Source organism: Semicossyphus pulcher, unplaced genomic scaffold, assembly GCF_022749685.1.
Source record: "Semicossyphus pulcher isolate SPU_LCO1_2020_fin unplaced genomic scaffold, fSemPul1.0.p SCAF_20, whole genome shotgun sequence".
Taxonomy (NCBI): domain Eukaryota; kingdom Metazoa; phylum Chordata; class Actinopteri; order Labriformes; family Labridae; genus Semicossyphus; species Semicossyphus pulcher.
The window spans coordinates 23362085-23378546 of NW_027211694.1; the positions used below are offsets into that span (position 1 = coordinate 23362085).

Sequence of the window (16462 nt, forward strand, 5' to 3'; positions counted from 1 at the left end):
CGGGTGGCAACTGAAAACATTTCCCACCTTGATTGACAAAAGTTACTGAAGACTAAAAAAGAATCGTTTGAAGTTACAGAGACAGAGGAAAACCTGAAGGTACATTTTTGTTGCCTTTGAACTTTAACATCCTCATGAATAACACGCTCTTACAGCCACAGTAACAACGTTATAGTTTATTGACTGGATATTCAATATTCGTGACAGTGAATACATAATTAAGTGGAATACACAGGAACTTTCACTTTTATTAGAAGAGAACATTAAGAAAATATTGGTGAAGCACTTTTAGAAGGTTTAGAAGCATTTGATTTATAACAACGAGCCTCTGTCTCTTTAACAAAGACGGTCATGTGACGTACAAAACAGAAAATTACAGGTTCAAACTCCATCAGCTGTTAATGAGTGACAGACAGACAGTAAGGCACATACACATTCAGTACAAACACACACACCATGCAGGTATGAGATATAAAAAAAAACATGGCAGTAAAAAGTGAGTCCACATGTTTCTGAAAGCTACTGTTTGTGTTTGAGGTTCTGTCCGTTCGTGGAGATCCGAGTGTCACTCAAACAGTTCTGTCGCTGCTGACGGGATTCACACATTTAGAAACGAAGGAAAAAATAAAAGATAAAATATCGAGGGCGAAGATGTCGGAGGTAATTTCACAGCGCCCGGGATGAACAAAACGGCTACATGAAGATTCACACTTTAAGAAAAAGAAAGAAAAGAAGCACTTCCTGTTCCCTCTACGCCGTGGTGTCGCTCGCCACGTCTGCTCCGGGTTCTTTGAACGGGTTGATGCTGTTGGTCTCCATCGCTTGGTAAACCAGGAACAGGAAGGCAGCCACGATGGCGAGCAAAAACAGCTTTATCCACACAGACATGCTGCGAGACGCTGCTCTGATCTGACCTGCAGGGGGCGCTGCAGACAGAGGCCTGGAGGAGGAGAAAGAGGAGGTGGAGGCGGAGGAGGTGGAGAGGGGCAGGCTGCTGACTCTGTTGACCACGTGGCTCTCTGTGTAGAAGGAGGAGCTGCTGGTTTTGCTGGTTTTTGGAGAGAAGAGGCTGTTTTCATCGTTCCACAGGTCGCAGGACTTCACCGGGCGGCCGGCTGCTCCTCTGATGGGTCGCCTGCAGGTGGCGCTGTAACACACAAGGATTTACACTTAATGATTCTGAGGGGGTCAAACTGAGCTGAGGTATTCAGCGAACGATACGTCACCCGATGTAAAGAAAGTGATGTTCCATAATAACTGTCCTTCATTCTTCTCCACGATGTGTTAGTGTTGGTTCATAAACTACTTTAATCTGCTCACCTTCACCTGCTGTACCTGCACACAGCTGCTCCTTCTGTATCTCTCTCCCTCTCTGTCTGCTCTGTTTACATTCATCACGAGCTGCACGTTTTACAGTCGCCCAAAAAATACAAGTTAATCACCTGCGGTCTCGTTTCCACAGCAGCGGGTGAGCCGCGCGTGAAGGAGGCTTGTCGCTAAAGACGTTACATGTCGAAACGATCAAACCAGACAAGTGAGAGCGACACTACAGCTGCACTTAAACTCTTTTAAAACAGAATATCCTGAAACTGTCAGCAGTGCAGGTGTGAACAGGCGATGGTTAAATGCAGCTCAGAGGTTCAGATTTTAAAAAGTGACGGCTTCAAAACTGTGATTAGTTGTATTTTTCTGTTCTCGGTATTGTTACAGTCACAACAGTCTCTTGTGTATGATGTATTCTGGTCCTTATGACCAACACTGACAACAAACAAACTTTCTTACGTGATTCCTGTCGGACTGTTGAGGTCGTTGGGCAACAGCTCCTTCAGGACGTCCTTCTCCTCCACCTTCGGGGGCTGCTCGCTGGCTGCGATCTTCTCCACCTGCAGACAAAAACAGACCCACAGATCATAATTATGAGACATCACTGAACTTCAGCTTCTTTTACCACATTGTAACAGACACCCACAGTGCTTCACTACAAACACCTGCAGGTGTGTGTTTGGACCAGCAGAGGGCGTCCTGCCTGACATCCAACACCTCACACCACGTGATCACCTCAAACAAAAGGCTGAGCCAACCACCATGTTTACTGCTGAACCACCTGGTGAATGACACACAGACAGTCTACCTGTCTCACTGACACGTCCTGGGACAGAGCGGACGCACAGCCGAGCGTCCTCATGGCGCTGCACGAGGACAGGAAGCTGGTGATTTTCTGCTGCGTCTGTGTGTGCGGGAGGACGTCTGCAGGGGGGGCTCGCTGCTCCTGCTCACAGACAGCGTGTGTGAGTGTGTGTCGAGATGTTTAACCAGCCAGCTGTCACACAACTCTGCAGAGCACCTCAACAGCTCTACACACACACACACACACACACACACACACACACACACACACAGTCTCACACACACACAGTCTCACACACACACACACACACACACACTCACACTCACAACCTGACACTATAGATTGTGATTGTTTAACTCCTCATGTTTCAGCACACGTCGTTCAGGGAGAAGCACCGTGCAGGACAGAAGAAGGGAGAAGAGGAAGTAAAGCCTCCACAGATGGTTGAATTTGTACCACTTTGCTGAGCTTAGATCCAAACTGGTCTGACTGGGACCAGTGGGACTCCCGTCTCTTAATGGGTGAGATGTTACACATGGGGCTGAAGGTGACCGGGTCGACCCTGGTGAGGGGAACCAGAGAGGAGGAAGGCCTGGACGGCTTGGCAGCGGGTCGTGGACTCTGTTCTTCATGCAGGTTCTTTGACTTGTACAGGACAGGATTGTGCAGGATCATTTTATGTTGAGATACAAGTTATAAAAGAAGGACTTTAAATGGAAGTCTTACTCTACGCACCCTCACTGCTGGTCTGATAGGATCAGTTCTCAGTTCAGGTTCCTGAGACACAAACAGAAGATCAAAGAGAATACATCCAGCCTGATGTCTGACCCCCCGTCTGCACCAGACTCACCTCAGCTGCGTCTTCAGTCGTCAATCTCATGTTCAGCTGATGCACATACGTTTAAACGAACGCAGCTGTCAGACCAGCTCAGCCCTGTCAGGTTCTGACATCTAAACTCGGTACGATCCCTCGGTACGATCCCCGGGGCCGCCCCGAAATGTTGCAGGTTGAATTCATGACACCTAAAGGACCTTTATCAACGAATCTCTGCGTTTGTGTCCAATTCTCGTACTCTTTGAAACAAAATCAAAAACTTGGTGGAAGCACGGAGCAAAAAGAACATTTTGGAGCAGAACTGACGTGCATCTGTGTGTTTAAAGCTAACGCACAAACTGACCCGCTGAGCGACGTGACATCACTTCTCTTTCTCTGAGCCAGTCTTGTGATAAAAAGCGAATTTTAGTCGCACAGTTTATCTTAGAGACTTCCTGACAAACGAGCAGAAAACAGAGACAAAGTTTCAGTTGCTCAACATTTGGAAATTAGATCAAAGCTGAAAAGAAAAACTGTGTTTAACGTGGTAATCCTCTTAATAAGGTCAGAATCTGACCTTAACCTAACCCTAACCCTAACCCAGAATCTGTGCCACCACTGATCCGACAGATCTGAGTTTTAGGGTTCAAGTTTACGATCTTTAGATGGAGGATTAGAGAGAAGGCTTTGTGCTGTACCTGAGTGCACCGCAGCTCTGTGACTGAACACATCCAGCATGAGACTGAGAGGACTGAAGCTGCTGCTGACAGCGTGCTACACAAACATCCAAGGGGTGCACTCAACCACCGACTGTGAGCAGAAACATCTTATACACCATGAGCACAATCCATCACCACCAGTGTGCCGACTGAGTAACAGACCCGGTCATAGTGAGTATACTGGCATTATGTTCCAACCGTTCCCCCCACGTGGACCTCCCAGATGTGACTCTGTGGAAACAGACGACGGGCTAACCTCCAGCAGAGTCGTGTCGAGCAGAGCGACGGGTTTGTGAGAGAAATCCTTACTGGGTTTGGGAAGACGGAGACCCGCTTCTTCCTCTTGGAGCTACAGGTTTCAAACACAAAGTGAACCAGCAGAACTTTAAAGCATCCACCCAGAAGTGAGAGACTGGGGCGACTCGCCCAGAGCTACCTGAGCAGGTCTGGATGAGGTGGACGGAGGTTCAGCCCGAGCTGGACTGTCCAGTGTGTGGGTGACCCTCCTGTTCGACTGCAGCTGGACCTGATTGGCCAGCACAGGCCTGAGATCCTCAGGCACTACCTGCAGGGACAGAACGCAGGACGAGGACAGAGTACATGAAGAACGAGGACAGGAAGGGAGGTTTAAAGGAAGAGGAGAGGAGAGGAGAGGAGAGGAGAGGAGGAACAGAGCTGCAGATTCCTCTCCTGCTTTTGGGCTCTTCAGTCTGAATGAAACAGGAGCTGCATATTTAGAGCAGACAGAGAAGAACACGTGAAGATGGAGAACAGAATGTGCTGCGTCTGAGCACCATCACCTCGAAGAAGACAGGTGAACAGGTGCACAGAGTGAGGAGGGGGTGTGGACACCGCTGAGTGGATGTGGGGAGAGGGGGGGGGGGGGGGGAGGGGCTTTATTCACCGTTCTCTGGGATAACCTCCTGGATTTGCGCTTTACTTGCAGGACGGGCTCTTCATCATCCTCCTCATCCATCAACTGGTCTCTCTACACACACGGTGCACACACGGCAGCAGACAATGTGTTTGACATCTATCATCATTTAGACCTGCTTTACCTTCAGTCTGACACCTTTCAGTGCATCAGAACCAGAGCAACACACACCGAGGAGAGGAGAGTATGAGCAGTCTGTATTTATAAACCCAATTGTACGATTGTCATTGATTCGTTAGCAAACTAGAAATACAGACATTAAAAGGGAACGTATAACCGGAGGAGGTGTGCAGTCTGACAGGTAAGGTGGCTATTCAGTAAGTCGTTCCGCCTCTGAGCTGGTTTATTCACAACTAGGAAAAATAAAGAAAGAAAACTGGTCCTGATCAAATAAAAACCATGTTTGCGACGTGCATCCATCAACACAAACACAGGACAGGTGGACACCTTGAAGCTACATTTAAATGACAGTAAGTAGGAGAAGAAGAATAAAATATAAATGCAGCTGGCTGCAAAACAAAGTCACGACAAACTAAAGTCATTACATCAAGGAAAAAATATCACGTCATCCACCTTTAAAATACAGAACACCACTTCTGTGTTTACTGGAAATTCATTCCTAGAAGCAGGGGAAACACCTGAATACACACACACACACACACACACACACACACACACACACACACACACACATAAACACACCTACACACACACCAGCTCCTCCCTCACACCAGCTCATAGTTGGCAGCCCTCCAGTTTTCTCCTTTTTTGTTCCTGCAGCTCAACAGGTGAGAGTTGAGCGTCTGACCAGCAGGGGGAGCTGTTCACAGCAGGACAACATCACATGTGGGGGATGAGTTCATGCTGCTGTTTCCCAAAGAGGATCTAAAGACACAGGATCTGATCACGCTTCCACTGTTTTTCAAAATAAAACTGACTTTGTGATTACGAAAACAAATGTAGGGAAACATGGACGCCAGAAATCTGAAGAAGAAGAAGGAACAAAACAGACGCGAGGACTGAGGAGGAAAGTGTGGGAAGGAGCCGAGTGAGAAGCAGCTAATCCACATCATGTGCTTTGAGTCTGACATGCAGCGATCAGCGCAGAGACTCGCACTGAGCTGGGTGTGACTGAGCTCCAGTGAAAAGAAAAGCTGCTTCCTGTGGCAGCGTCGGAGGAAACGGAGTAACGAGAAACAGCTGCTGGGAGTCACATCCTACCTGAGCTGCACACAGAAGAAGAAACGCCTCCAAACACTTCTCATTAAGCAGCTTTCTGTGCAACATGTGGCTCAGAGTTCATCTGTGGCGTCTGCAGCTGGAATGTGTTAATGAAGGTGAGAAGTCTGAGGCCAGCTGCTGTTTTAAGGAGTACTCCTATCATACTTTGACTCTAAAGTTAAGTGTGGTACGATGCTAAAGCTAGCAGTGAGGAAGAAACCCCCTTTTAAACGTCCTCGCTCAGACGTGCCAAAACTGAGAGGGAGGATTTAACAACCAGGAGAGGAAGTCTGAGGGTCCTCCCCCGGAAAAAATCAAGTTCGCTTCCTGCATTCTGCTGACTTTAAAGAATGTAAACAGAATTCAAAAGCACTTTTTGCAGGGCTGCCACATTAGAGTAAACTATCCTAACAACAAGCGGAGTCGACTCGTATTTTGCAAGTGAAATGTCTGCATTTAAGTCCCAGAGCGACACAGGAGCAACAGCACGGCAGGCTGTGAAACAGGCTCAATATGACCTTTGTTAACGAGGCTTTTAAAAGGGAGGTGATCAATCCACAAAGGTCTCCTCTTCACGTTTAAAACCAGAATAAAGAAGAAGAAGAAGAAGAGAGGAAGAAGGGAAGAACACAGAATCATTTGCCCCTCTGAAGTGTAAAAAACAGGACGTCTTTCTCTTCATGCGCTCCGTCTCTCTCTCCATCACTGAGGAGGAAGAGTCTTCTGCAGCTCGTGCATGCCAGGAATCAGGATACGGCATGTAGTGTGTCTGTGTTGAAGTATTACAGCAGACCTTTGGAGTCGTAAAGCTCAGGAAAAACACGGGAGAACAGGAACCGAAGGAGAGAAAGTTTCCTGGGAAGAATCACACACTGCCTTTGATTCAGGTGTGGTCCGGGTTCATTGAGCTTCCTGTCTGCACAGGAAGCGGCACTGTGTGGCATTGTGTAGGTCTGCTTTCATACTGCAGAGAGCGAAGGACTGACAGGGCTGCCGTTTGATGTGCACACATGTCGGCATTGTTACTTAATGATCACGTTATGTAGGTTAGAAATGTTTTGTTGATTCGAGGTTCGGTCAGCTGAAGACAGACAGAAGTCGTGTGTGGCAGAGCGGGGCTTTACATGCAGCAAGTGATCCAATCCTGCCCGCCGTGAAGAGGACTCAGCCTCCACGAATCTCTACGAGGTGAGCGATCCTGTCGCCCCACACATTTAAACTTTGGTTAAACACTGAGATTATCAGCATCACTTATTTATCCATTCTTCCAATCAAAGCTGACGAGGAGCAGAACAAATACTTGTGAAAGTACTGGACAACAAACATGGAGGAGAAATGACCACTTGTCCTCGTCTTCCTTCTTGCTTCAGTCTTCCCTCTCTCCAGATCTTCACTCCACCTTGAGCAGACATTTCTACCTCTGCAGAGTTGAAAGCAGCGAGACAGGCAGAGAGTCTCTGCTGAAGTGGAGCTTTACAGAAGAGCGTCGGGAGTTTTCAGCCTCACCGTACGTAGCTGCTCCTTCAGAGAACAAAACTAAATCTGGGTCAGGGAAAGGAAACACTGTGTTTGCAAACATCTAATCTAATCTCAGCCACTAGTGGAAACTATAAAGAAGTCAGACTGCAGCCGGCTGCGAGGGGAAACGTTACGACCTGCAGTCTAACCTGTAATTTCCACAGGACATAAACTCGTCTATCATGGAGGTTTACAGTCAGCCGAGCGCTGAAATCAGACACTGAACAAGCAGACCACTGCTGTCACAGACACGAGCGGAAACACATCCATGCTGCTTGTTAGCAGAAACCAAACACACACAGCATCCAAACATTCATCAGCTTCTGTACATCAAGAAAGCAGCGTGTAAACTAATATTATGATCGCGTGTAGAAACTGATCACATGACAGAGAAACCAGGAGTATTTCCTGCCTCCTTTTACAAACGTCCGCAGGTGAAGCAGGAAGAGTCCATGTACAGGTGCGTCTCTTACCACGTGGTGTTTGCTGCTGGAGGTTCGGGTGGTGACGGGCGTCTTCCCTCGGCTCCTCAGAGGCCTCTCCACCACTGGGACTGGTTCAGGTTCAGGTACTGGCTCTGGTTCTGGTATCACTTCTGAAAAATCACAGCACAGTCTGGGATTAGTTCAAGTCAGTTTATCATTTCTGCCTCTGCAGGCAGCAAAAAGCTTCTCTAGTTTTCATGCAGCTGCTGCAGTGTGTAAGAGACGGACCACAGCACTTTATAGTCCTCATGAAAGGTGTGAGGTGTCGTTCTTACCGTCCTCCTTGTCGCTGTATGGGTCAGACTCGGAGTTGCCGTTGTGGTTGACTTGTATCTCTGTGACGACCAGCTGTGACAGCTGTGCGGGACCGGCATCCAGAAGCTTCTGCAGCTTCTTCTCGTACAGCTTACGGGTGGACGCTGAGAGGACGAGGAGGAGGGAGACGTTCATGACAACTGACATTAGGTCACTTTCTCTGCCACTTCTGCATCAGCTATGTTATTTAAAACATCCTGTACACCAACTGTACAGGATTAACTGTTCAGTCAAAAGAAAGACAATTAATCACCTTTTTTAATAATCAATGAACTCGTTTCAGTCATTTTTCAAATCACAAATATTCAGTGGATCCGCCGACTTAAGCGTGAGGATCTGATGCTCCTCTTTGACAGGACATGAAAGGTCTCTGTGTGTCGGGCTGCTGAAGCATCTGAAGACGTCACTGGGAAACTTTCACAATTTCTTTTATCAAACAGTAATAATGTATTATTAGTGTCATGTCTTGTGTTACATCTCGTCTAACGGAGCCACCAAAGTAGCACGTGAGCGGCTCAACAGCTGCAGGTTTCCGTCAGTGTTTCACTGCAGCTGTTGAGGCACACGCCTATTACACGCCTGACGTACACAGCTGTGTTAGAGGGAGAGGATAGACAGACAAGTTAGTGGGGAGAGTGACTGTTGAATTATCATGCTGCAAAATGTGTTTGCGACTTCTTTGCGATGATCGTTATTTACAAGATTCTTTAACAACTTCTTCAACTTGTGATCCGTGTCTCGCTTTGCTCTGGCAGCTCAGATCTGTTTGCACCTCCAGCTTGGATCCAGATTGCTCTAAGGACGTCCGGACGGAGATAAACTAATGCAGATGCTTTGACATGCAGATTCTTCAGATGCATCTAAACCCGGCAGAGCTGGCCCTCAAAAGGGATTTAAAGTTGTTTTTGCAGCACACGAAACTTCCTTATCGTTTCCTTCCTTTCTCTTCTTGCGCTAAGAAAGTGTTGATCATCAGAGTGGTTCGTTTAGGTTGAGGTGCAGACGTCAGCAGGTGCTTCTGCTTCACGTCTGAACACACAAGCTGATGTGCTCACTCACAAACAGCCTGACCGTTCTTCACAAACAGCCTGACCGTTCTTCACAAACAGCCTGACCGTTCTTCACAAACAGCCTGACCGTTCTTCACGCACTCATCTGATTGGTCTGCAGAGTGAAGCCTAATTGAGCGACACATTCCAGAGTAACCGCTCACAGACTGGGTCAAACTGTTAGCTGACATGTCAGAGCCACGTGTGAATTCCAGCACCTGTGTGTAGCACCAACACACCACGTCCCTCTGCGTGTGTGTGTGTGTGAAGGTTCAGCCCGTTACCTCACACGTGAGCCCTTGGCTCATGTGAACACTCACCAACAATCGGCCCGGCGTCCACTCCGTGCTTCAGCAGCTCGTCCTTCAGACCCTCATCGGTCAGCACGGTCACATCGAGCTCGTCCGGGAGAACTTTGTCCGTCTTCCTGGTGGCTTTCTGCAAGAAGAGGAGGACATGGAGACACGGTTACTAATGCAGTGATGAACTGAAGTGAATAAACTCATCAGCTCAGGGGCTGTACCGGGTTTGTTCCTCTCCTGACTGTAATGACATTAAAGTCAGATGATGTAGCGCTGAGACGTTTGATGCTCCCACAAAAAGAAGCCCACTGAAACACGTCTGTACTCCTCTTCTGCTTTTTGTTTTCTCAGGAAGGTTGGGAAAGAGGTCAAGTCAACAACACACAACAACGCCGGTGAACAAGACGGCTCACAGAGCTAGCTTCAAATGAAAAGGAGACGTCTCCGTCTGAGAGCCCCTTTCTTTCTCTTTTGTTCAATTTAAGTATAACTAAAGGATGTTCCTGTTATTTTTTTAATCATCAATATGTCAGGATGTTTCAACGTGCTGAGGACAAAGATTCATGCAAATGTTTTTCTTACAACAAATAGGAAAGTAATCAATAAAAACACGTTCGTAAAAGTGTTTCATATTTTCATTTAAGGTTTTTATCCCAAACAATGTGTATAAAAACGTAACACTCTGGAAACTATAGTCAGAGTCAGAAGCTGCTCAGCTCAGATGTTTGACCCTGAACGGACTCTTTCCCGCCGCGCCCTCGAGCTCACCTTAAACATAACCCTGTGACCTTTTGCCTTCAGCTTGTTGACTGTCTTCCCGCTCAGAGTGAAGCCGTTTGTCGAGCGTTCAGTTACAGAAACCTGTTTGCCAGGTTCCTTCGCCGACCCCACCTGGCTTTGAATGAACAGAACCGAATGCCTGTTTTTAAAAAATGTGGGAAAAGTTCACAGAAACTTCATGTGACGCATGATCCACAGACAGAAATGTGGAGGCACATGTGAATGCGCACTCATGCACATGATTTGGGGAGGCGAGCTCCAACTCCTGGAGTTTCCTTCAATTTCCTACGATGATGAAGAAGGAGGGGAAGAAGCGCGGCACTCTGAGCAGATGCTGCCTTCAGGCGATTCATGATAGTAAACACAGTGCAGGGCTGAAGCGCACCAGCCGACAGGAAATTACAGCGTGTGTGAAGCCAGCTGCCTCTGAAACGAAGCCTGTGTCTCCGGCTCGGAGTAAATAAACCGAGGGCACACCAGCTGAGCGCGCTGCAAAGTCCAAACATCATACTTCTACTTTCTTTAAGCTGCAGAAAACCTGACGCTCCTACGACTGCATGAATCCAAAGCAGACAGGAACATGGTTTACATGTTGGTCAGTGCACACACGTGATTCTGCACTTCTCTGTGTGTCTGTGTGAAGTCAGTGCACTCGCAGGTCGGGCAGATAACAGACTCAAAGAAGAGAAAGTTAGAGCTTCACAATTAATGGAATATTAATCCTGATCACCATGTTGTTTTAAATAAACATGACTGACGGTGAAGCAGCTGAACAAACAGCACAAAGTGCAGCATGATGAGTGTGTGAAGGCCGAGAGGAAGAGCGAGCTGCTGCCCGTCCTCCAGCGTCATGTCAGACATCCAGAGCAGAGACGCTGCACAGAGACACCCTATCACCCAGCTCCCACAGACACACTGAAAAAACACAATTACATTCATATATTATATTATTTGTGTACATTGTGATCATCATTTTGGCCATTAGTGCAGCCCTGTGCAAAGTAAAAAACATACTCGTCTATGTAAACCCTCCAAACAAGCAGATCCATCACAAGGACGAGATTCATTTGTAGAAAGTTCCTCGTCATGCAAATGTCATCCACCGTGCAGGACGTGAATATGCAAAACATGAAATAAATAACTATGTGTTGTAGGCCAGCGCTGAGGAAACTTCAGGAAGTAAGAGCTTCTGACCAAAAACAATCTCTGTTTGCTTTTCTACACTTACACTGCAACACTTCTCTCTGCAGTAAAAACATAAACGCTACACTGCTCAGCTCAACACCTCCTGCAGCTGCATCCAAACTTCATACATAATCACGTCTCTTTGATGAAAGGCTTTTACTTTGAAGGAGCTGCAGGAACCATTCAATTGGAACTAGTAGAACACCTGCTTTACTTAAACAATTAATCTGTTAACATGTCCCAACAATCAGAGAAGAAGTCTGGTTTAGTAAGACTGTTTGTGTAGATCATCTTTACAGCTGCAGTTTTAAACCTCCTGAGCGTCTGAGCTGTGTTGTTGCTGATTCAGCAGATGAGTCCAGTTAATGAATAGTTTGTAACCGCTTTTAAAAGGCACACGGACAATATAAACCTGAAGCTGTTATTGGCTCACACTGTCGTCTTCCTGTAGAGTCGGGCGTGTCGCCAGCTGAGCGACTTACGAGACTCTCTTCCAGACTGACTCGAAGAGGAACTTTATCCTCCATTTATGAAGATATGCAATCACTGCTGATCATTACTGCTGTCAATAAAGGCAATGTTAATCAGTGTAAGAAACTCGGTCAAAGGGAAAGTTCTCTGCAGAGACAGACACCACCACACACCTCACTGGGTCATACGTGATGACCAGGGCTCTGCTGTAGGTCAAGTTTTCTCACACTGAGTAGGAAAGCATGGTTTTACATTTTCTTTGTTAATCCTCAAAGTTTAAACTGGCATTCTGGGAACAATCAAACATCTAGTGACGCCTCGGGACTTTGAAGCAGGCTTTATCTCCCTCCTACTGAAACTAGTTTGCATGACTGAACTCTGCAGCGTCTGTCTGTCGAATCGATGCACACAGACACGGTGACGTAGTAAAATAAAAACCATACTACAGACTCAGATGTATCAGCTCTCCTCTGTGTGACTGAGCTGAGCAGAGTGGATGGATGTTCAGAGAAACACTAACTACAAACGCTCCTCTGTCAGAGCGAGCGCGGCTTTCAATGACCTTCTTGGTCTGCAGGGACTCTGCAGCAGAAAATGTGAGGAATGCAGAGATGATATCTTTAACTTCAGCGGTGAGTTTCTGTCACGGTTCACAGCGTGTAATAACTGTGATACTAACACACACACACAGAGAGGCCGTCTTACTCCGAGTCTGGCTCTCTGCGGGCCCTCGGCGGGGCTCGGATTGGAGGAGAGCCAGACTGTTTCATAATAGGAGCAGACTGAGCGGGAGAACAGGAGGAGGAGGGACTGTGCAGACCACACCCGGGCCTTTAAAGGCATAACTGAGGCCTGAGCTCACAGCCGGAGCTCGCTGGAGTAAAATCACTACAAACACCGTCAGACTTTCCTCCACAGCTCCAAACCAGAGCTGCACGGAGGAGCTGCGGGGCGAGACGCGCCAGGACCTGTGGCTGCATGATGTAACCCGCTGCACGGCTCAGTAACAATAGAGTGTGTGTGGTTCGCCACATGTTTACTCTGCTGAAATTAACCACAACTGTTAGCATTCCTGCTGTCACACATTCCTCAAACTTTACAGCCAATTCTTCTAAATCTCATAAAAACAGAAGAGAACGTTCGAGACATGAAGAATGTGACTTTCAGATTCACTCTGAAAAGCCTCTTTGACTTCAGCCAACCATTTCAGATATGTCAGGAATGAAGGTTTCAGAGGCGTCTCCCCCTCCGCCCCCACCTGCACCGAGCTACCTGCAGCCTGTAATCACATGTGATCATCGGGTTTCACGAGATCAACAACCTCAACACTGATCGACTGCAGGAAACAAAGGACAAACTAATTACACACGAGGCGCGTCTTTCCACAGCCTCCACTTTTTACTACACACACACACACACACACACACACACACACACAGACACACACACACACACACATTCCTCTTCCTGAGAAAAGTATTTCCTCAATGAAGAGACCAAACCCAAAAAGATAACAGAGCTTTGAGCTGCGGCGAGTTGATTTTATACAAAAATAATTCTATATACGAATAAATCACAAAGTGGAGCTGTAAGTAGAAGAATGTTTGTTAACTTAATGTAACTTTCTTTAAGCCTACCACACAAGAAAGTCTACGGCTGTGTCCCCCCTCAGAAGGACTGAACACATTTCATTAAACAACAACGACCGTTTTTTCCATCGTCACTGCTCGAGTGAATCCCAGAGTGAAAAACGTGCAGGATTACTAGGAACTTAAATTCTTCAGACTTTCAAAAGCAGACGGTAACTTCATTCATACGCTTAGAAAGTAGAAAAAAACAAGAGCATATAAAACATACTATGGAGGTGGATCAGGTCATCTTCCAATCAGAGGAGACGCAGCTCGACCTCCTTTGATAAGACACTGACATTGCTCCTGAGTCTGTCTGCATGTGGGCTAAAGTGCACGGACTACAACCGTGCTATAAAAGCAGTCCATTTATTGTCCTGGTTTATTGAATTCAAATATTATCCTTCAGAGAGGTGCAAAGGTTGTGTTTGGATTAGTACCAGACATTCAGTGCAGCTGCATCTACACTAACTTATACCTTTACACATGTATCCCTAATGTTCTTATGCTAAAATGTTTTTGCCCGATGACGGCAAAAACTCAGAGAAAGTCTCCTTCTCCTTTTGTTTCTTTATCATCTTAAACTCGTGAAAGATCGATCATCTTCGCTGCAGCTCTGAACGGTCAGGTGACTTTCCCGTGACCCCGGGACATCCTCAGGAGACGTGTGAGTGAAGGAAACACGCAGCGCAACACCTGCACACACACCGTTTTTAAACTACGAGCAGCAGAGAGTGAATGGCACTCTGTCTCCTCCCACATGTTTGACTTGTCATTTTTCACTCACTACCTTTGTTTTGCTCACACCTGTCGTTCAGTCACAGTACAGACCTCCCCCACCTCCACAAGTCCAGACCGGACAGGTCCGCTGCACACCTGTTTGAGTCCAGACCCAGAACAAGCTTTACTTTCCAATGAACACAAACAAAGACGAACAGAGACAAAGGATGGTATAAAAGGTGGTCCACAGGTAGCACAATACCCCCTTCATGTGGACTTCTCCTCGTGAATAGTCACAGACTTATTCAAACCACTTAGAACAGAGTAAACGTATCAGAGTGTAAAATAGGGAGGTTTATTGCTTCCATTTCTCGCTGCTAAAAGAATGTAAGCTAAATTGTATTTAAATGCTTTCTGGTCTAAAATGATTAGAAATCACAAATCATTCAAACATAAACTTCTGGCTGCAGTTCATGTCAGAAGGCTTCAGAAGTCTCTGACCTGCTCCTGTTTGACAGCTCTCCTCAGGTATGCAGGTGGTAGCTGGATATTTTAGGCGGGAGACTAACAACAAACAAACACCTATTCAGTGTCTCTATCTGCGCTGTCACGGTTTCTGTACCTGGGCCTGTAACAACAGGTAAAACAGAAAGTCTGTTGGTCCACTCACAACACAAACTGATTCAATTATCATTTGAAAGAGTGAATGAATAACAGGCCGAGGAGGAGAAACCACACCCGGAGTGCTCTGCAGATCACAGAGACTGATAACAACAACCTGATTGTATCATAGCAGGAGTTTAATGTACAACTGTTGTTACTATCAACAATAAAAACAGCCCTCTAACACGTTTACGCTGAAGTAAAGAGAGAAGCTCTTTATGAAGAAGCTTAAGTGTGCATCAGTTTCATTCATCAAGCTTTTGGTTTCAAACTGAGGTCTGAAAAGAAGGGTCCTTAAGAAACGTAGACAGACAACTTTCAAAATAAAGTGCAGAAAGCGAAAGCATATGTTACTGTGCGCTACAGCTGTGGTACAGATTTGGGTGTGAACAATGTGGATGAAGGGAGTGTACAGATGTATAGAAGAGTTGGTTCATTGATAAGCTGAGGTTTACTGTGTGTGTGTTAAAATTTAACAGTAGTTTGAAGCAACGTCTGCAGGGCACTTGCAGCTTTTTTCGACTTCTTAAGCGACTTTTATTTAAAAGTAATCAGTCGCTAAAGTGTTCGGCCTAAAAAATCTAAGGAAACACTTTTACAATGACACACCTGGTCTTTGAGAAAAGTGAGATTTTCTGAAGTTATATTATGTCTTCTGTATGGACGGTGATGGATGTTACATGATTATATCCAAACATGCACGCTGTTATTTTGGTAATAAATCATTAAAATGGCTCCTTTATTTATGTAGTTATTAAGTATTTGGGTTCTCGAGCGACAGAGAAAGTATGCTGCGCCAAAGAAAACAAATGAACTACTTTAAGTAAAGTTAGAGTAACGGTGACCGCCCTGCTTCTGTAAATCAAATAACAGATAGGAAAAAGCAAACTCACTCTTCCGGAGGACCGACTCCTGGTGGAAACCACGACCGGCGGCAGCTCCTCGTCGCTGGAGAAGGCGTCCAGGGTCGTGGCGGTGTCATGCTGGTTGTTCTGCGCGGTTAGATTCTTCAGATACAGCTGCACATACACGTCTTTGGTCGGGTTCCCGCTCGGAAGCGCCACATTGTGGGCCACTAGCTCGCTCTTCAGCATGTCCTTCGTGAGCACAGACGGGTCGTCCAGGTACTCCGGCATGTCTGCAGTGTGTATGGCGGGGACAGCGGTACGGGTAAAGTTAGCGAGCTAACACCGAGAGGGGCAATAAATGGAGTAAAACGCAAGGGAGGTTTGGTGTGAGCGTAGCGGCTAACCAGCGCCTCTTACTGGTTTTAACCCGCAAAACAAACACTAGCTAAAGTGCTAAAGCGTAGTTTTAATACGAAAATGAAGGAACAATGAAATAAAATGAAAATGACTTGTTGTCGCTGCTCTCGGTTCCTCCTGCCCGCAGAAAAATGGAGAAATGAAAGTGGTCCCTGCTGTGGGTAAATCAGCACCAGGCTGCTGCCGCTGCTCACGGGGGGTGACCCGAACCGGAAGTGACGGCCTGCAAAGACGGGCCACTATTGGTCAAACGCTGTAAGAAGGA

General features: G+C 46.6%; 1 protein-coding gene across 1 annotated transcript; it reads right to left on the reverse strand.

The window, feature by feature from the left end:
• Positions 1-156: 156 nt before the first annotated feature.
• Positions 157-16313, reverse strand: tmpoa (thymopoietin a). The gene is made up of 6 exons (XM_069671119.1): positions 15826-16313; positions 9504-9621; positions 8095-8238; positions 7808-7929; positions 1783-1883; positions 157-1147 (listed from the first exon to the last, which is right to left on the reverse strand). Exons 1-6 carry the CDS (start codon positions 16066-16068, stop codon positions 751-753), a joined length of 1125 nt encoding a protein of 374 aa, XP_069527220.1. The 5' UTR covers positions 16069-16313; the 3' UTR covers positions 157-750.
• Between the last annotated feature and the right edge of the window lie 149 nt (positions 16314-16462).

Bases quoted from the DNA above. Each gene is read 5' to 3' on its own strand.
- tmpoa (XM_069671119.1), bottom strand. From the start codon at position 16,068: ATGCCGGAGTACCTGGACGACCCGTCTGTGCTCACGAAGGACATGCTG. The intron at 7,930-8,094 runs GTAAGAACGACA...GTGATTTTTCAG, and splicing joins ATACAGCGACAAGGAGGACG to AAGTGATACCAGAACCAGAG. The intron at 1,148-1,782 runs GTAAGAAAGTTT...TGTGTGTTACAG, and splicing joins AACAGTCCGACAGGAATCAC to CGCCACCTGCAGGCGACCCA.